The sequence below is a fragment of the Anguilla anguilla genome, chromosome 2, assembly GCF_013347855.1.
Source record: "Anguilla anguilla isolate fAngAng1 chromosome 2, fAngAng1.pri, whole genome shotgun sequence".
Taxonomy (NCBI): Eukaryota; Metazoa; Chordata; class Actinopteri; order Anguilliformes; family Anguillidae; genus Anguilla; species Anguilla anguilla.
The window spans coordinates 52917105-52938083 of NC_049202.1; the positions used below are offsets into that span (position 1 = coordinate 52917105).

The 20979-nt window shown below is 40.8% G+C and overlaps 1 protein-coding gene and 1 non-coding gene across 8 annotated transcripts; both read left to right on the forward strand.

The window, feature by feature from the left end:
- The first annotated feature begins 416 nt into the window (after positions 1-416).
- On the forward strand, positions 417-19141 carry eef2k (eukaryotic elongation factor 2 kinase). 7 transcript variants are annotated; one of them, XM_035405108.1, is made up of 19 exons: positions 417-767; positions 2831-3098; positions 3681-3746; positions 5746-5846; positions 7125-7185; positions 7321-7358; positions 8641-8812; positions 9529-9678; positions 9805-9937; positions 10200-10327; positions 10486-10681; positions 11088-11170; positions 11424-11501; positions 12318-12377; positions 13969-14103; positions 14563-14751; positions 16164-16288; positions 16661-16839; positions 16988-19141. In XM_035405108.1, the coding sequence occupies exons 2-19, from the start codon at positions 2856-2858 to the stop codon at positions 17095-17097; spliced, it is 2247 nt and encodes a 748-aa protein (XP_035260999.1). In that variant the 5' UTR covers positions 417-767; positions 2831-2855; the 3' UTR covers positions 17098-19141. The 7 variants fall into 7 exon arrangements, with proteins under 7 accessions (XP_035260999.1, XP_035260996.1, XP_035261001.1 ...); XM_035405105.1 differs by having other exon boundaries at positions 418-767; positions 10483-10681; XM_035405110.1 differs by lacking the exon at positions 3681-3746 and having other exon boundaries at positions 418-767; positions 10483-10681.
- Positions 19142-20785: 1644 nt separating this feature from the next.
- Positions 20786-20867, forward strand: trnal-aag. Its single transcript has one exon. It is a non-coding gene; the product is annotated as a tRNA-Leu (tRNA).
- The last annotated feature ends 112 nt before the right edge of the window (positions 20868-20979 follow it).

Below are 20979 nucleotides of genomic sequence, written 5' to 3' on the forward strand. Positions count from 1 at the left end.
TGTTGTGTTGGTGCTGTATAGGGTGGGGCAAGTCGTAACTTGGCTGGAGGTTTACGTATCAGTCAAAGTAAGCTTCTAAATGAATGTCAATAAAGAATGTTTGTGTTATTAACTGTAACAGGACGCATAAGAAACACCAAACCTAATCAAAAGTAACAGACAGACCAGTCGCCGAGACAAGAACATCTAACGTTAGTTAACGTTATACCGATAAAGCAATCCTAAACGTGAAAACCCCATACCCCTCTTTTTAACCAAGCCTAAGTCTATACTAATGTTACGTAAATTGCTTCTTCCAACAATCTGGAATCTCGTCCGTTTTAACGATTTGAATATCGCTACAGACGTACAGCGCCATCTGCATTTCAAAGAGGCGGAAATTAGTTGCTCGTGTAAGGCGGAGCTTCTCTTCTGTGTGCGGTACGTGCACGTATCTCACGTTGCCGTGGAGGCTGGTGAGCGACTGTACATTTGAGTGGTGGAAACCCGATAGCGTACGGTTTCGGCCGTGCGATTTAAGGCCAGGCGAAATACTTTCACACAACCAGGCTCGAGCCATCCACATATTTAGCGAGTCAGATAGCCAGCTTAACTCCATAAGCAATTTGCGTGCAAGATAATTTAGTTAACGGGTGCTACTAATTCTGAAATCGCTGAAAATAAAACATCAGTAGCAACAATTTCGAAGAAGAAGAAAACACAGGTTGATAAAACGCCAAGGCATGCATATTTTCTTTGGATACTAAATTGGACGTTTTGTGACTCAGGTTAGTGCACTTTTTTATGTATGTTTTGCAAGTTTGTTGAGACTACGCGTGGAAGCTGTTGGTTAACTGAATCTATAATTATGGTAAATTATAAATGCTAATTAGTGTGAGCATTGTCAATCGAGAAATGAACGCTCCCAAACTGGCGAGGAGCTGTCATAGTTCAACGTTATTGTTTTGCTACGAAATTACTATCTTATGTTGTGGTTTCGATCTGATCACTAGGCTGTCTGCACGGTAGCTAATGGTAGCTCAATCGAACTGGGCTTTTTGCAGTTTAGCAAGGCGCTGAGTGAGGATGCGTTGTCCTGATTTCACCAGCCAGACAGCGACGTGAAGCTTTTATGCTAGTTTTGTAGTTATGGTGGCCCTGACACAAATGTATTGTTCCTTCTTGGACAAAATATGTCCTTAATGCAGTAATAATCGTCAAACGAGACCTCTTGCATGGTTCTGGTACGTCAAAATGCATAGCCTCTCTCTCAGTATAGTCTAGCCACGTAGCAGAACGTCTGACCCTTCGCTAGGCCACACAGGGAAATAAATATATTTGACAAGATTGAAAGTTTATGCAGTTGACACACGGTCTTTGGGCAAATTATTGTTTTACTGTACTGAGCCTGGAGTGAGTCCTATTGGTGCAATATGCTTTGGCTAAGCCTCAATGTGCGTTTAATTTGGATCCATCCCCATGCGCCAGCAGAATTCTTGTGAACAACAACACGATCCACCAAAACCTTGGTGTTTATTTTTCATCCAGATTAACACGATTTTTTTAGTATTTATTATTTTTATTTTTGCAAATACAGCGAAATGGCTCCAGGTGGACTCCGCCTGGTTTCTGTCCAATTGATTAATTTAAAAAATGTAAATTAAGTGAGCCCTTTTAACAGCCTTTTTGAGCCTTTTTTTGAAACTAGATTATTGTTCATATCCAACAGAAATGTTAATTTGCAAGAATGACTTGATAAAACACAAAAAACCTTTCAGACATACAGATCCCACTTTCAAAATAGTTTCCCTGCTGTAAGTGGTCATTTTATTTAACGCCCTGACCCAAAGTTTGCTGATTTGATAGTCTGTTTGATCTGATACTCCACTGAATCAGCCTTTGTTTCTGAAACAAAATTTGTTGTGTAAACATGGGCAGTTTATCAGTCTGAAGTGTATTCTTAGATTCTTTGGGAGAGTAGCAGCAAGGAAATGATCAAAGGAGTTTTTCCTCCTCTTGGTGATGCTTGGAAAAGATTGGTGATGTCATATAGGGACTTGTTCTCCTAAGGAAAACATTAAATGCTTTCTGGTCCTTGGAGGATTGTCTAGGGCCAGACCCAGCTTTTCTTGGGTCTCTGGCATACAGGATAAAAGGGTAAAAATGTATAAGAAGGAAAAACATCTTCACTGTGAATCTCGAATAGCCCAGCTCACCTTTACATCTGTGAATGACTTTTTTGCACAGGTTACAGTGCAGTGTGATTTTTCTTTCTATCCAGCATGACCACAGGTTGCATGCATATATGACAGACTCAATTGTCTGAATGCATATGCTTGCATATGGCTATAGTTGAAGGAAAATAAATTGCAGGTGTCTTAGTAGGCATTATCTGAGTTGTAATGTTAAGCTGTTGATTGTCTAGAGATGGTATATTACATTGCTACTACTTAGCAGATGCTCTTACCTAGAGCTATTGCAGAAGTGGAGAACATCAGTGTTAAGCTCAGGAATACTACTGTAAAGTGAGATATTGCCAATAAGTCTGTGTCAGAAGATGGGCAGGGTTTCTGCTGTCCGAGCTGCAGTGGAAAGCTCTTTCTGCCACTGGAGGGCCAGAACAGACAGATGTGACCTGGAAGACCTTTTTTTTCCCTTCTGCCTCATGCCCTGTTTGTGTGGCTGGTAGTGAGAGCTGTTTGACTAATCACATTATGTCAATTAAAATGACCCATGTTGATTTTTGTTGAACTTTTTTCCTCAATATTAATCACTGAGTTATGAAAAGCCTTGTGTGCCTGTAGCAAATATGCCTGTGTCACTGTGTGTTTGCTATGGCTGCACTATTCAGCACACCGGAGCGTGCAGCGCACATCATGGCGGGAGAGGAGATGATGTTCCGCATGGAGGAGGTGGGCAGTGCCAGGAGAGGCACAGAGCAGAAGACGGGGTCCTTTGCTGATGCAAACAGCGATGATGAGGATGATTACTACATCTGCCCCATCACGGACGACCCTGTCAGCCCTTCCAAAGAGATTTGTGACTACTTGAAGAATCTCATCCACAACAAGCAGCAACTTACTGCTGCCTCACCTACTCAACACTCCTTCCAGTACAAGGTGAGGGGCCAGACGCATGAGAGCTTTTTTGTCCTCTGGTCTGCTTTGTGCTTACCGGCTGGCTGTTGGCATTAACACAACGTATGACACATTCTTTATTACATTATTTATGTATTGCCTGTTTATTGAATGCCATGAATGCCATGCTATAAGAATGCAGGTTTCTTGATTCATTGTGGGGTTATCGCACTGCTGTTTACACCAACATCTACGTGGATATACTGGATATAGCGGATGGAATTGTAGACACTAGGCTAAATGTACTACACATACAGTGGCAGTGAGCAGTCTGCGCACACCCATAGCTGCTGGTGTGGAGAGCAATTCTCACTGCCTTATAAGGAGCTGGAGCCATCTGTGGCTGCACTGCATCCGAGTATCTCTCAGCTGTCTCAGTCTATAAAAAACAAGAAGTGAGATTCTCTCTTCTTGTGCCCTTATTTCTAATGCTTAATCCATCAAGGTGTAATTCAGGTTTTCAGTCTTTGCAGTCAAACTATGATTGTGGAGGCGATCTGGAGAAATGAGCCCTTGTTTGTTATTGGGTCAGTTTCCTTTCCAACTGTCTGTTTTCCTGTATAGAATGCAAAAGAAACTGAGCCAGAGCAGCGATCTGTCAGTTTTGGGGCGTTAACAGAAAGAGGTCGGGTAGGTTCAAAGTCAACTTGCTTATTTATTCCCTTTGCTAGTGTAGCTAACTCCTCTCTCCTTCATTAATCCTCTTAGTCACCTTCATTGCCTCCAAATGAGTGTGCATGCTTTACTGCCTCTTGCTGCATTGTCACCCTGACTGACCTTTCTAGTGTCTTCTTTTCCTGTTCCTTCCTCAACAGCAATCTAAAGTGTACAAGTGCTGAAGTAATTGTACAAGCGTTCTATTCCTTCTGTTTCATATCTTTGTAAATGTCATGTGGTTTGCATTGAAAATATGGTGGTACTGAATTCTAATTTAAAGAATGAATCTCCTTTGCTTCTTTAGAATAAATAAAATTTCTTCTTTTTCTGTTCTGCAATTCTCCATATTTGTTACTTTGAACCTGAAACTCACTTGGATTGTTGTTTGATTAGTTACTACTTCATTGGTCTGTCTGAACACCTCATCACAAGTTTGCAAAGGTGGTTGTTGTTTTTTAAAAAATAATTTTAAATGCAAATATTTATATCTGTCCAGAAGTACATCATAGAAGTCTCTTAACTGAGAACTAGGTTTTATGCTGAGTGTCATGATGGATGGATATGTTTCAGTAATTACATGCTGGACACTGTCATTACTGGTCATGTGAATCTTTTGCAATGTCGACTTCAAAAGGGAGTCTTTGTTTGCATGTCATGAACTGTTAACCATCAGATCTGACTGTAAACAATGATTGTTTCTCTCTTCTTCCTACTGTTAGCCAGTGGATTTCTGTTTCTTAGCAGCTGTTCTTATAGTTTTAGTGAAAGACATAGTTGCAGTATGTGATTTTTTTTCTTTATCATTTAGTGTTTCTTTTTAGAATGCCACTTATCTGCTCCATGCAATCTTAAAAGCAATGAAGAGAATAAACAATTAAACTATCCATGGGAAAGGGCCTCTTGAACCATGTAACGGGTGAAGCTGCTGATATGATGATATTTTAAGAACTATGGCTATAATTTGAACCAGTTCGTGATTGGGTCTTGTCGGTTGTCAGGCTCACTCTCCCATCAGTAATTAAAATATCCCATAACTGTCCTGCGATTGAAACATATGTATCTGTCTGCACATATGTTTTGTTGCAAACAGTAATTTGTGTGTGTGTAGTGACATATCTACTCCTATATGTGTGCTGTCCAGTTTGGTAGTTGTATTGTAGCAGTTTGCTGAACATCCAGTGAGGTAGTGTATCTCTGCGGTGTGTTTCTGATCTTGCGATGACAAGTCTGAGTGTGAAATCTATAGGGTAATGGTGAGCAGTGAGATTTAAGGTCGTCTGAGACTGGTGTGCAGGGCTGCATGCATTGCAAGAGATTGTTCACTTACGGCCACAGCTATGACCTCCCAGATATTGGAAGCAAATAGATCATTCTAAATATATTCTCTTTGAATGTCAAGCACGGCTGCCATCCAGGAAAGCCATGCGGCAGATTGTTTTACATTTTGACTGACTGTTGCGTCACAAGTAGTTCATGGAAAAGCCCAAATGAAAATGCTAACCTGCATAGGGTTGAGATATACTGAGTTATTAGCCTACTGTTTAGAATCGAGTTGAAAGCCAGACTAGTGATTCTTTCATTTTCTGTAATCAGGGAGAAGCAGTTTTAGTATTTTTCCAGAATGTGTATGAATAAATATGTTCTTTGTGAATTTGTGCTTGCCACTTGTACTTTGCCAAAGCTTTGTGCAGTTTCCTTTCTCTTCCATGTCATGCTTGTGTGTGTGTACGCTTGCTTGCTTTTGTCTGTTTCCAGCCCACTTATGTCCATTCTTACAAAAAAGAAAAAAAACAGGATGACGTGAAGGATCTCCAGATTCTTTCAATGAAAATGTAAGGAGTGGTTGCCATAGGTCATTAATTCTTAAGTGTGTGAGAGAGTGTGAGAGCATGTGAGGCTGTGTATGAATGTTTAGGTTGTGTGTATGAACATGACTAGGGATCGTAATGCACTCTCTATTTTCGCACTATAGGCAGCCTGGAAGCATGCCATTGAAAAAGCCAAATCCATGCCTGATCCCTGGGCGCAGTTCCACCTGGAGGAAATTGAAACAGAGCTTTGCGTTCGATACAGGTCTGGACCTCTCCACCTGACTGTTTCACCCTGTCTTGCATTCAGAATATCACCTCAACTTTATACATTTAGAAACCTTCCTGACAATTTGGGAGGCAATGGAATCAAGTTCACACTAAAGTGAATTCATATACAGTATATTGCACTGAATTCTCTTGTTGGCCGCATCAACAAGGTGTGAATGTCATATTTATAATGTATAATAATCATATTTAATGAAAGCTTAATATTTGACTGTATTTGAGTAACTAATGCCATTACTCGACATAAAACCTTCCCTGTTCCCTCATAACCTATGTGCATCTCAAACTTAATATTTAAATGTAGTGTGTTTATTAATCTACTGTCTAATCTCGTCCATCTAAAATCTAGTAATGCCAGAACTGTCATAAACATTATGTCATGGCATTATGTCTGGTCTTATGACCCCATTTCCAGTTATAATTTTTCATATTCCGATTTTACATTTAGAATGAGACTCTCCCTGGTGTCCTCCTAAAAGTTACATCAAGGCCGGTCTGACACGTTTGGTGTCTCTCTCTGTCTGTGGCACCGAGTTCCACACTGAGAGGGTGCCAGTGCAAATATTGGACATCTGCTGGCTGGCTGGATATCTTATCAGTGTACGATGTGGCTTAATGTCATGTGGCTGCTGTTTGGTACATTAATTACCATGGAGAAATGGTCTGAGAGTCAAAAAGAAAGCACATGTTTTTGATCTGTAAATCTCAAGCTTTTCAGTTGACTGAAAGTAGGGAAATTACTTTCTCTTCCTAGAAGACCAAGTATATATATGCTAGCATTCTACAGCAAGTTACAGCGAAGGAGAGGGAAAATGGCCCTTCTAACGATACTCTGACTCTTCCTTCTTATTATAATCATTTTATATATTTGTCTACAATGTATCATACTGTAAAGATTACTTGTTTAAGGTTTGTTGAAGAATGCCTCTGTGAGCAGTTTTATGGGAGGGTATTGAGGACATTTTGTTTTTTTCATTTGGATTCCATCTTATTGCAGGAGAGGGAAGCAGGAAATGGTTTTGCCTAATTTATGTCTGTAACTTGACTAATGATCAATGCATGACGTAGTTCATAAAAAACCTAGCGTTTTGCAAATTCTTCTCATGCACTTTATGCTGTTTGAGCATTTTGGAAAGTTTTTCAGAGAATGTTTGCTTTCTCAGGAAAGCCAGTCTCTTCTGTCACATTGTATAAATTTAAATTTAATCATCGTATGTGCCTCATTTTATTCTGTGTTATACATCCTACTTTACAGGTACAATGGTGTTACTGGAGAGTGGGCACAGGACCAGGTTTACATAAAGATGGCTTCCCAGGTATTTGTTTTCCATTAAGTTAATGTGTTTTGTACAATAATAATTGTAGACTGTAAAAATTGGATTTGTCAGACTCATTTGCTGTTTTTTGAGTCAGTGACCATGTCTCTGTTAACTTTACCCTTCTGTTTTCAGCCCTTTGGCAGAGGAGCCATGAGAGAATGTTTTCGAACGTAAGTGTCCCGTGTTGTCATTGTGAAACCATGTTACATAGATAGATTTCACACACTCAATACGGCACCTTGTCTCTCTTAGCCATAGTCGCATTTTATAATATTTGGAAAAACAATCTGACATATCTCCTTTTATGTTTGAGTCATTATGCCATTATGTGCAAAAGAAATAAATAAAATGAATCCAGACAGTGTCCTCTAAATATACTGTATGTCTGGGAATAAAAATGTGTTATGTTGGTCAAGTGAAAAGAGCTGGTTCACAGAGATTTGCACCCAGTAAATGTAAGCAAAGGGCACCTGCAGCTTATAAAAAAATATGTCTTAGATTTTTTTAGGTATGCTTATTAAAACCAAGGTATGCCTAGGACACCCAGTACAAAACGTGCCTCGGCCAGTGCCTGAGAGTACACTTAATCTGTATACTCATGGGAAACCGTGGGAAATGCAGGTTTAAAAATAAGATCATTTACCCCTATTTCTTTAACCCCAGTTTTCTTTCCCATTAGTGTAAGCCACACATTAACCTTTGGCCTCATGTATTACAGAAATAATTCTGTAAATATAAAAGTGCAAATATGTCTAGCAGTACGTGCGCTGATCTCTTTCTGTTTGTATCCTTATCACATTTTTTGTTTTCATTTTTCTCTTGAGGATATGGCTACTGTAGTGCTTACTGCACATTTAAGAGTTTGGCACACGTCTTGTAAACAGACAAAAATGAGACACTCAAGTAAGTCTCAAAACTGTCTCTAGTGACCAGTCTGCACTATTTTTGTCATCTAGCCCCAAGTGCACTGCGCACCACAGAGGTCAAAGGTCTTGTTGGAATTTGTGTGTGCTTATTGTGATTGTAGAGGCTGAAGAGGCCTCATGCTGTCTGGTATTCATTTTAGTTTTCCCAAATCAAGCTCCTCTCCTCTCCTATACAGAAGCTACTTGTCTGAATTTGGTTATACAGTCGGTTCCACTTTCTGGTCATACAGGGAGTTTGGGTTTCTTTGAGTTTTTATAAAACTGTTCATGCAGCAGTTAGTCTTAGGGATTATTAATTCACAAAATGGATGCTTCTGTCGTGTGTAAAGACCTACTTAAAGACCTATTTAGGTGGTAGCCTAATTATGCTGACTTTATTCAGATTGCATTTTAGCTAAATGAAACCTATGCCTTTGTTGATGAACACCTTTAAATGACTAAAGATTCTGTGTGTGCATTTATCAGTGGAAAGGCCTGGTCAGAATCTTTACTAACCCGATCTTTTGCTGGTCTCTTGTTGTTGCAGGAAGAAGTTATCGAATTTCTCTCACAGCAGCAAATGGACAGCCGCTTCCAACTATGTGGCAAAGCGCTACATCGAGCCTGTGGACAGAGAGGTGTACTTGGAGGACGTTAGGCTACAGATGGAGGCCAAATTATGGGGAGAGGAGTACAATCGTCATCGGCCCCCTAAACAGGTAGAACTGCTGTGGTAGGTGAGGAAGAAACAGCTCAAAGAGCGGAATCCATAACTTTGGCACCATCTCCATTTCAACCTCTGACTGAGTTTCATACAGTTAAGTGCAAGCTCATTGCTGTCCTGTGATTTAGGTGGTAGGGCAAGAACAGATTACACCTGCAGAGAGTGGTCTGGGTGGGGGATGCTGTCATACAGTATATAGCAGTGATAACCAACACTGTTCCTGGATATCTACCATCCTGTAGGTTTTCATTCCAACCCTTGCAAAGCACACCTCATTAAACAGCTAGAGATCTAATGGAGCTGCTAATGAGTAGAGTCAGGGGTGCCAAATTAGGGTTGAAATGGAAAAACTGCAGGATGGTAGAGGAACGGGGTTGATTACCACTGGTATATAGCTTAGACTTGCACAGTAAATCTACAACTGGAAGCAAGCTAAACTTGATTAAAATACTGGACATAGCAAAACGATTTCCTGTACATTTACAAAACAATCCACACTATATTCTAAGGGTGATGGACGCCTTCTTCATTGCGCTTACCACACTGGAACATCATAAGGATATGTGGTGACTTGTACCTACATTGCTACCCTCCTACAGATATGAATGAACATTGATTGAATATTTTGGTTTTGTGAGGTTGAAGTTGAAAGACCTCTGTGAAACCTGTGTTTACTTGTGTTCTCCTGTTCCCCATTCCCTTCTCCCTCAGGTGGACATCATGCAGGTGTGTGTGCTGGAAATGAGTCAGCGCCCAGGAAAACCTCTCTTCCACTTAGAGCATTACATTGAGGGGAAGTACATCAAATACAACTCCAACTCAGGATTTGTTCGGGATGAAAACATTCGGCTCACCCCTCAGGTGTGTGTCTTAAGAACGGACACCTCAGATTTCATGCCTTTTCACAATATATACATTTCTCACACATGGCTAGTAGAGAAGTTACCCTAATAGCCTCCATTTGTCTTGCTTTCCCTCTCTGTGCAGGCATTCAGTCACTTTACATTTGAGCGCTCTGGACATCAGCTGATCGTGGTGGATATTCAGGGAGTGGGAGATCTGTACACTGACCCCCAGATCCACACTGACTGCGGAACTGACTTTGGAGATGGAAATCTGGGTACAGTATCCTGCAGATGATGCGCTGATGCTATGCATGGCATATTCTTTTCACTTATGTATAGATGTTGATTTTAGCGGCATTTCACACAAATTAATGTGTAACACTACTGTAATTTCATTAAGCAGCCAAGGACACTGCATGTTCTATAAATCTGCCACCGTAGCGCATGTACGAGCGTTTATTCAGATGGTGGAAATGCGGTTGAGTTGGTGTTTAAGTGACTGACCCTGATTGCTGGTGGTACATTTCGTCTGTGCAGGTATGAGGGGGATGGCTCTGTTTTTCCATTCCCACCTGTGCAATAAGATCTGTAAGAGCATGGGCCTGACCCCCTTCGACCTCTCTCCTGCTGAGAAAGCTCAGCTCAACTGCACTAGCAAGCTACTGGTGAGTCCACTCCCATTGTACTGGTCTCCGTAGCAGGAAGACTTCGCTTATTATTCAGCTACATGTTGATGGCGTGTTTATTATCACATAAGATCAGTGGGCTTTAATGTGAGTAGCCTGTAGTGAACTCAGCTTTTGCCCCCAACCTGCCTTAGAAGTCTGCTAAGACGGTGCTGCGAGGACACGAGGAGCACTGTGGGTCCCCCAGAGTTCGCACCATCTCTGGGGGGCGCCTGCCCCCTCTGCTGAGCCGCCTCTCTGAGACCTCCTCTAACGATGACGCCGTGAGTGACTCGGACTCCATTCCCTGCTCTCCAATGCAGTTCAGCAGCTCAGTGGGAAAGTCTTCACTAGGTAAGAACAACAGGCCATTGCAATACACACACGCTCAAACAGAGGCAGGAATCCGGGCATGCCTGTACACCTGCAGTCCTGTCTGTAAACATGAACGAACATGTACACAGGCACGTATGCTCATGCAGTGCACTAGCTCTATGGTGAAGTATATTTTTCACTGAATATTTACTGTAATTGGATAGTTCCTGTTATTTTTCTTGGTTCTGCATGCTTTGGTATATCTGTGTGTGTAATCGCTGAGGACAGAGGATCATATTTCATTATTATTCCTTTTCCCAAAACGACTACTGGCCTTTGACATTTTTCAGCATATGATTTAACTGTGACTCGACCTGGTCTACAGATTAATCTTATGGCTGACATTTTAAAGACGTAGATGATTACACTCCTTGTTTCCACTAAGGCACTGATTCTCCCTTGGGCTGGTCCTTCACAAGTGAGATCGACTTACAGGGTGAAAAGAACAATAACATCCCAGAGCACAGAGTGAGTTGAAATAAGCTTATCTTGTAGAATTCAAGACATTTGCTGTGAAATGGATACTGACAGTGAAAATAACCTAGCTGCGCAGCGAAGAGGGGATTTTGTGCTGGAATTGTAACAGGAAGCACTTCCATGAAACACATGGGCATGTATTGAAACCTTAGGAACAGCTCTGAGTTGCAGTAGCCCTTGGTGTTTTTGCTGTGTTTAACCCATGTACACAGTGGATGTAATGCGGGGTGATTTTTTGTGTCAGGACCAGGAGAGCGGCGGAGACAGCGGGTGTCCCAGTGAGAGGCGCAGTGAAGGAGACCCTGCTGAACATGGCGACCGGGTACGAGCTTCAGTCCGCTGCTCTTACTCCGCTGCTCTTACTGCGCTCTTAAACCCCCCAGCACTGCTTTCCACTCCACAGGTTATGGCAGTCCAGTGACCCTGAGTCTGCTGAAGCACTGGAAACCATTTTTGAAAATGCAACTTAACCCCTTGCCCTGAAGTTGTTTGTTTTTTTACAACCGTATCAAGCTTATTTGAAATGAAAAGTGCAAAAAATGTCTACAGTTACATGTGTGAATACTGGAAAGCAAAATGCTTTAGAAATGAATACAAGTTCTCAAAAGCTTTCATAAAATTTTTTTCCTGGTATGAAGTTTGCGTTACACAGTTGTTATATAATAAGTACATACAGTTAATTCCTGACAATACCTCTCTCTCAGAACCTCTACTGCTGTAGCTTCAGATGGAAGATAATATGTGCGTTAAAGCCTCAGGCAGATGTACATGATTATATTTTCTGCTAGAGTTGTCTGTCCTCACACACTGCGGTTAATTGTGTTTTTCATATATAGGGATTAGCAGCTTGAGGCATTTGTAGGCGTGGATGCCTGCACAGTAGTGTGGGTGGGGAATGAAGATTTCTGATCTTTGACAGTGGCTTTTATACACCACCATGTAGGGCCATTTCCACCGCAGCAAATGTCTGTCCGAGTCGGACGACGACAGTGCTCGACGGGTAAATACCAACACCGGCGATGAATCGCCATCAAATAACCCCCTTTCCCCCCCATTAACTCTCCCACTCATCTGGGACTGTGGCTTCTGTCTCCTCCAATCACACTCACTGTCACTCATCCCTGTTTTCCTTCACCAGAAACCAATGGCAGTTTCAGCCAAGTCTGCCCCCTCTGCAAACATACCCTCGAGGCAGCGGGTGATTTAGATTTCCCCTTTACGCATGTCTCAGAATGAGACCTCTTCTGTTACTGTATATGGTGCATCTGCACTGCCCTGGCTATCCGTTGATCGTGCTGTCATATCAACGTTCTGTACTAGGCTTTATGGAGTTCAGCAGCTTGTATGCTTGTAAGCTTGGGGCATAATGTTTTTTAGGCCATGGGCGCAAATGTTAAACAGTTGAACTGCTGAGAAAGGAAAGCTTATGGCTTTTGGCATTTTTGTTAGCTTTGAGGATTTGCCTTGTGCAGTGTGTACTAGATATCAGAAACCTTCAACGGATGAATGTTATATATTGCTGCATTGGCAGTATCAATGTAGAAATTTGAGGCCTTCGCAGATTTCAAGCTGCTTCTTAAAAGAGTGACTTAAAGGTGGAGTGCAGTAGTGATAAGGAGTGGAAAGAGGTCATTAATATTATGGAATTGGAATCCATACCTGTCTTTCCCAAAGTCAATTATGTTTGAGGATTTTGTCTCAAGACACAGTGCATCAGTTTTAATGCTTGGTAAATGTTTTATTTTAAAATTAGACATTTGAAGAAATGGTTTACTCATTTGAAATCCTCCATGTTAAAGCTTGTTCAGTTAAACTGCACCCCACCATTAAAATGCGTATTATGCTGCTTCATATTATGAATTGTTTTAGCCTGGCTGGGGAGTGATTTTGTTTAGTATTCGCTTTGAATGTAAATGACTCGATGCTTAATTTCACAATAAGTCCCCACAGTGTTCAGATGTAGGTGCCATAGGGCGTGTTTAGTTTGTGGCTGGATGCTTTACACATGTTCACAACACGGAAGTATTGTTGTTCTCTGAAGGAAAATCCCATATTTAACCCCTCATCTTGCCTCTAACCTCACTATTCCATTCTATCATGACTTCATGTTTCCGTGGTGAAATGAACTAACCATCAACATCCAAAGTCCTAACAACATTATGGCTTCCCTGCCTATTAATATTTTGAATTCAACAACCAAAAATATGTGTATAATTAAATGGGCTTGCATTCATTTGGTCTTTAAATCCTCAGAATTAATAGATCATCTCAGTGCAAGTAACTTCCCGTTTCATTCACTCCTATTTCATCCAAAATACTCACTTTTCCTGATTCCTCATTTAATCACCAGCCTTCCTGTCTGAATGCAGAATGTTGCACTTGATTATAAAGGTAAACCAAAGCCTATTTAACCAATGCTGAGCTGAATGAATAATTGTTTATTTGGAGATTTATGCATGTGCATGTATTAATGAATTCAGTTCAGTAGTGATTGTAATTTTTATAATTTATTCTTATTATGTATGTCTGTGTTGGGTTGTGAAGCAGGATGACATATAAATGCATGAAATTACAATAGCAAGTAGTGTCAGAAAAAAATGTAGATTAAAAAACTTACATCTGATGACATTACATCATGTATTAAGAAATGTATTATATTAGCATAACATCTAAAATCATATTCTCTGTGAGGGTCTGAGGACATTCGAGGGGAACATTGCATTGGGGTGTGTAAATGCTGAACAAGTATTCTAGCAACATAATCATGTCGCTCCTGTCTCGCACTACAGCTGACTGAAGAAAAATGGAGTGTCTTCCACACGACTCGTCAGAACATTCACAGGCCCTCCTGTGTGGCTGTTGAAGTCGAGAGGCTGAATGCTCTAGACCTGGAACGGAAAATGGGCAAATCTATCCTGGGGAAGGTGGGCACGAATGGGCTTATGAATGGGCCTGCAGGGTTTCCCTCTGTTACCTGTTACAGCTGAAGTCACTGGCTACTTAGACGGACAGCTGCACCTCTGTGTTAGCCTCACCAGGTTTCAGTCACGTGTTAGAAATAATTGTTTTGTCATACCACTCTCTGCAATCAGAATGATGTGTAGTCATTCTGGCCTTCCAATAGTTTTACATTTGCCGATGTTTGACCCAATTACAAAGTGTCTTCTTTCTGTCACCAGTATTATTAAAGATTATTTTGTTTTTATATTCATGGCGTGTTTTTCAATGATTAAATCATTTTTGCTTTGGAAAGGTATTAAAAATTAAAAACATAATATTAAAATTTGGCCTTGTTCTCCTGCACAAGTAATTGGTTTACTTATTTGATTCTGGGAGATGCACAAATGATTGGTTTTCACCCCTCTCTCTGGGCTTTTCCGAAGGTGCACTTGGCCATGGTGCGTTACCACGAGGCGGGCCGGTTCTGTGAGAAGGACGAGGAGTGGGACCGGGACTCCGCCATGTATCACCTGGAGCGGGCAGCCATGTGCGGGGAGCTGGAGGCCATCGTGGCCCTGGGCCAGTGTTACCTGCAGCTGCCGCACCACATTCTGCCTGAAAACACAGTGGAGGTACTTCTGCTTCAACCCTGCCAGTGGTCAGGAAATGTGAACATTTGCATATTTGTGTGATATTGTAATATTACAAATTTTTGTTGTGTTACACATTTTTCTCCCTGTGAATAAGCACCCCTGGAAACCATAGTGTCTGTGCACTCTAACATGCTAAATGGCTTGCCAAAGTGCCTGTGGTTCCTCAGCTTTACAAATGAATGACAAAAAGGGAGTAATGTGGTTAACGCCCCTGATAAGTTCCTGTTTTGCACCTATTAGTGCATACATACAAATTGAAAGCCTGTGTAGTTTCTATCCCCAAGAAATGCAGCGTTAACTTTGAGTGTGTGTATAACATATTGAGTGTGTTTGGTTCTGAAAGTCCAACAAATTATCAAAAGGCTCTAAATGTCATAGTTTCATTGTTCTATATTTATTTTGAACGTTAGTTTTATCTGTACTGTCAACATTTTAATTGTGATAAATTGTCAAAATTAGATCACGTTTCTGTAGACAAGATAAATTCAAAATGAAAGCAAAATATTTGTACGGCTAGACATTATAAGAGTGGGTCATTACGTGTAGATCAACATTAGCTTGGCCAGTCCGTGTGTCACGTAGCTCTGTAACTTGTGCCGGGCACAGTGACCCATGCTAAACTGGGTAAAGAGTGACGACACATAGTCATGTGTGAGATGTTTTGCAGTCCTAAGCTGGTCAGTGTGTTCGTCAGACGTATTTTAGATATGTTCTGTGCTTGGCGTAGTACTTCTCAAATCCCTGATGGAGGTAACGCAGGCGGGTGCACGTATTCAAGCTCAAAATACATTTATGGAGAAACAGTTCTGATGGGAAGCAGTCTTACTGACTTGGCAATGCTGATCATAAATCATAGTATGCTGTTACATCAGTGATCTGGGCATCCAGTCACAGGGGTTCAATCTTAAGCATGCATCTGCACAGCCACTGGAAATAGAAGTCCGTTAACAATCTGCTGAACGAAGGACGCTGTCAGGCTTTCAATCATGGACGTAAACATATCTTGGCTCAGGGACTTGTGGTTTAAAATAAGAAATACATTAAATATGTAGTAAACTTTTTGAAATGCTATTATTCATGCTGGTAGAGCAACGATCATATCAAGAAACACGTAAATAATTTGCATCACAATAACTCTCACTCTAGGTCTTATTTTAAATTGTTTTGTTTTTTTAGCAGAGCCTCTAAGTTCATGGAAATACACCCAAAATGCAGGGATAGTTTAATGTATTAAAGCCTTGCTTTTCCAAGCACTGCACCTATCTTTTGTCTTCTAAACCCTTTTTAAAATGGTTACCTGTAAAATATTAAACCTGACATATGCTGTAGTGCTGCTAATCAATGTGTGTGTTGCTGGCCTCTGTGTAAACTGTACCTTGCTGTTGAAACAGGACAATGAAGAGAACAGGAAGATCGGCTTCCAGTACTTGCTGAAGGCAGCAGAGGCAGGAGACAGGCCCTGTATGATCTTAGTGGCCAGAGCTTTTGATACTGGAGTCAGCCTCCCACCTGACAGGTGAGAGTGTGTGAGTGTGAATCTGACAGGAACTGTGAGTGCGAGAGTGACTGTGAGGCGTATTGTGAGAGGGATAGCGAGAGTGAGTGTGAGGCATTGTGAAAGGGTGCAACACCTACTGTATGTGTATATATTAATAACATTGTTATCCTAGCAAGCAAATGAAAATGAGTGTTTCAAGATTCAGGACTTTTTTAAAATTTGAATTGTAATTTGGTTTATGACAATTTTTGGAATAGAAAATGACGATGTGTTAAAAGGGATACAGTTACTATTATTCTGACTAATGGCAGAATGAACATTAATTAGGCAGGATGAACAGTAGACTTCAACTCCTGGCTGCCCTCAGTGCTTCTCCTCCTGTGTGTGCAGGACTCAGGACTGGAAGGAGGCTGTGCACTGGTATAATTGTGCCCTGAACATGACGGACTACGATGAGGGTGGCGAGTTTGACGGCATGCAAGATGAACCGCAGTATCTGCTGCTGGCCAGAGAGGCAGAGATGTACCAGGAAGGCCAGTTTGGCCTGGACAAAGACTTCCAGAGGGCAGGTAAAGGCAATGTAATGAGCAGCCTGTCAAAATAAGTCCTGAATCTCTCAGATTTAGACCATGTGATTTCATGCCATTGAAATTCATATTTGCAAAGGAAATGCGGCTCTGTACCCTAGCCTGACCTCATGGCTTCTCCCTACCGCAGGTGACCTGTACACAGAGGCAGCTGATGGCGCAATGGAAGCAATGAAGGGCAGACTTGCTAACAAATACTACATGAAGGCAGAAGAGGCCTGGGGAATGATGGAGGAATGAAAGGGTTTACCACACCGGCCAGACTGTTCAACTCATCTCATATTCTTCTCATTCCCAAACTGTTTACACTTCACATTTGACTTAATTTCAGACTAAAATTTGACTACCATTTGCATCTCACATTTGATTATTTCCAATCAGACTATCTCACATTTTACTTATTTCTAGACTGCTCACATCTCACATGGACCTTGCTCCCAGACCTTCCATATGTTGTCAAGGGTTTTCGTATCTGATATATTTGACTTATTTCCAGGCTGTTTGTAGCTTACATTTAACGTATTCCCAGTCTAATCATATCTCAAATTTGCCTTACTCCCAGTCTGTTTGCATAAACACATTGGCTTATTCCCAGGCTGTTAATGTTTACACCCCTTTATATGATTCAAGGGTTTAAATGCTGCATTGTGCTTTTGTATATGGGTATCCTGGGGCATATACTGGTGCTTTTTATATAAACTGTGATGTCTTCCCTATTTTGTGTTCTAACCTTTATTAAGTTGGTGTGCTGAGAAGATCACTGACAAACTGGCAGCCAGGAAAGTAGTTGTTCACATATTTTTCCTTCAAAGAGAGAGACAAGGCCTTTTACATTTTGATTAAGCATTCTTTCCCCATCTTCCCTTCAAGCACCTTGAACAGTAATATAATAAAACTTTTTAAATGGCAGAATTTGGCAGATATTGTAGAATTCAGACAAAATGGTCATATTTGCAATATACAGTACAGTCAGGAAATATTTGGACAGTGACACAATTTTTGATGTTTTGTTTCTGTTCTCTGGCACATTGTATTTGAAATGACACAATGAGTATGAGGTTAGAGTGCAGACTATCAGCTTCAATTTGTGGGTATTTACATCATATCATGTGTAGATACCATGTAGAAATTACAGCCCTTTATGTATATACATAGTAACCCCCCCCCATTTTGGGACCAAAAGTAATGGCTGCTCAGCTGGTTCTTGGCCAGCTGTGTGTTTTTGCATCATTAGTTCATGCACAAGAAAGCTTAAAAAACGGTCTAGATTTGATTGTAGATGAGGAGTTTGTATTTGGAGTCTATTGCTGTTGTCTCTCAAAATGAGGACAAAAGAAGTGTCAATGCCAGTAAAGTAGGCCATCATAGAATAGAAAAACCTGACTAAATTGATCTGAGACATAGCCAAAACATTTGGTGTGTCAAAATCAACTGTTTGGTACATTGTTGAGAAGCAAGAATGCACTGGTGAGCTTATAAATAGCAAACGACCCGGTAGTCCACGGAATACCCCTGTAGTGCATTACTAAAGAATACTGTAAATTAAGAAAAACCCCTTTTCAACTATTGAACAGATCAAGCACACTCCTTAATGTAGGCATAGATGTGTTGAAGACTATCATAAAGGGAAGACTACACCAGCAAAACCTTTCTACAAGATGCAGACAGCTGGTAAGCCTCAAGAACTGAACAGGCACCTTTGAATTTGCTTCAAAAGTATATTTTAAAAACTGTAGAGTTCTGAAACACACTGTTGTGGACAAATGGGCAATCGGTGTCATTGATGCAAAGCACCATTCTGCTACTTGAGTGCTAATAACTCCCCCTTGTGGAGAATCTTCAGCCTGCTGAGCATGAGAGAGTGTGTGAGTGAGTTTGGAGCCAGATCGGTGAGGTGCTTTGCATCTAAAAAGGGCTGACATTCCTACATGGATCACTGGATATGGACGTAAATGCTCTTAAAGCTGACAGTCTGCACTTTAGCCTCATTTCATTTTTGTTTCATTTCAAATCCAATATGCTGAAGTACAGAGCCAAAACAACAAAAATTGTGTCACGGTCACAATACTTATGGATTGCTCTGTGTATGACTGTTTTGATATTATGCTTTCCTTTTTTATTGTATGCCGTAGCAGGTCAGATGCTGCATGTGAGAGTGAATTTTAATTTTAAGTTGGCATGAATATGTATGTGAACTTATTTTCTATAAGCATGGAATTCCTTTGTGGAATTATTTCTGTAAAATTTCTTAATATGTGAATAAAAGATTGTAACAGCTTTAAAATGGTCTTGTTGTATTTTTCCTACCATCATGCTGTGTACTTGCCACAAAAATATTTACAAATAATTCAGTCCTTTCATTGATGTTACACAGATGACTGATTTTGGCAGTGTTTCTTTGCAATGAAGGTCATTCTGATTTGTCTTCATGCATGTCTAAATCACCCATTTACAAAGTGGCTAACTTCATGAACAGAGACTTTATTCTGAAGGTAAGTAGCAAAGACCAAGACAGGGGTGGGCAATTTCAGCACAGGGATGGATTATACAGTACCAAGAAATAGATCTTAAAAGTCGGAGGGACTGTTTTTGACTTGATACTGATACGCCATTACCCCTGGGTAGGCTCTGGTGATGCGCAGAGCGTAGCTTTCCAAAGCAATGACACAGGTCAAGCTATCGCATTGATTGAAGTGTCAATGCCATAAAGCATTTGGCACCTGCCTCTCTAGTGACGACATCTGGTCAATAAATATACTTACTAATCTGCACAGCGGTGATAAATTGAAATATGCAACACTGGGCAACCTCTTTACTTGGTTTTTGAATATTAATAGTATCCCCATGTATTCTCAAAGCCCTCTCAAACTCATATGGTTATAATGCAGATGAGATGATAATTATTGTAGTGAAATGAAAATGCGTTGTGTGTTTCATGACCGTAATACAGTAATATTTTCCAATGCCTCATCTAATTCATGCCTGGAAAAAGCGAGCACATTGTAACGATAAATTCCAACGATTTGTAAAAATTTTCACCAATTACTGGGCCATGTTGGAAGAAACATTCTTTCCATTACATTACAGACATTTAGCAGACGCTATTATCCAGAGCGACTTACATTGTATTCAATTATACAGCTGGACATATATTGGAGCACTGCAGGTTAAGTACCTCGCTCAAGGGTACAACGGCAGTGACCTACCAGGGAATCGAACCGGGGAAAGACCAACTCCTTAGCCATTATACTACACTGCCCCCAAAATGACAGGTATCTCTCTGATGTAACGAAGATTAGATTTCTGTGATCACATGATTTAAAAAAGTATTTGAACAGTAAGTTAATTTGAAACATGGGTTGCCTGTCTTGCCATGGTTGTATGTGTCTGCGACAACCATATCATTGTGGTTGTCGATGTTCAATTATTATTTCAGTTATTGACCTGGGGGAATCTGACTGGCTGATGTATCATCGTGCCAAATGACATTTGAAACTAGAAGAACTGGTTTTCATGTTATGGTCATGTCAATGAGACAGTGTCATGCGAACAATGTAATAAGGTTGGGCAACAACTGAATCTGGGCTCTTTATTTTCTCAAAACTCAGGTGTAGAAATTCTGTGATTCACTCTCGTGTGAGATTCACAGCTGCTGCCTATCCTGTAAAGAGTCAAGGGATAAGGGACAGCCTGAAGGGACAATATTGAATTGATAAATTTTGCTTGAAGGAAAAACACAGGTAGGCCTTTATTCTGAGTGTAAACTGAGTGATTTGGAAATTATTTTTTCATTTCATAATTTAATTGGAACTTTCATAATTTACACATGTATGATTCGTTTTATATTGTATATCCAGTGGTTACTCTCCTCAAAATTATTTGTATACGCTTTCTTCCTTGTGTCTGTACTTTACCGTAATATCTACAGGGTAGCGTGGCCGAGCGGTCTAAGGCGCTGGATTAAGGCTCCAGTCTCTTCGGGGGCGTGGGTTCGAATCCCACCGCTGCCAGAACACCTTTTGCGTAGTTCTGAAACGCACAAGACTGTTGGCTTTCCCATCCTTTACAAGCAGCCCCCTCTGGTGGTTTTTCACGCGAATTTATGGCTACGTGCATTGTGGG

Excerpts from the sequence above, each read along its gene's own strand:
- eef2k (XM_035405105.1), top strand. The coding sequence starts at position 2,856 with ATGGCGGGAGAGGAGATGATGTTCCGCATGGAGGAGGTGGGCAGTGCC. Across the intron at positions 3,099-3,680 it reads AACACTCCTTCCAGTACAAG|AATGCAAAAGAAACTGAGCC; the intron begins GTGAGGGGCCAG and ends TTTCCTGTATAG. Across the intron at positions 11,502-12,317 it reads CTGCTGAACATGGCGACCGG|AAACCAATGGCAGTTTCAGC; the intron begins GTACGAGCTTCA and ends TTCCTTCACCAG.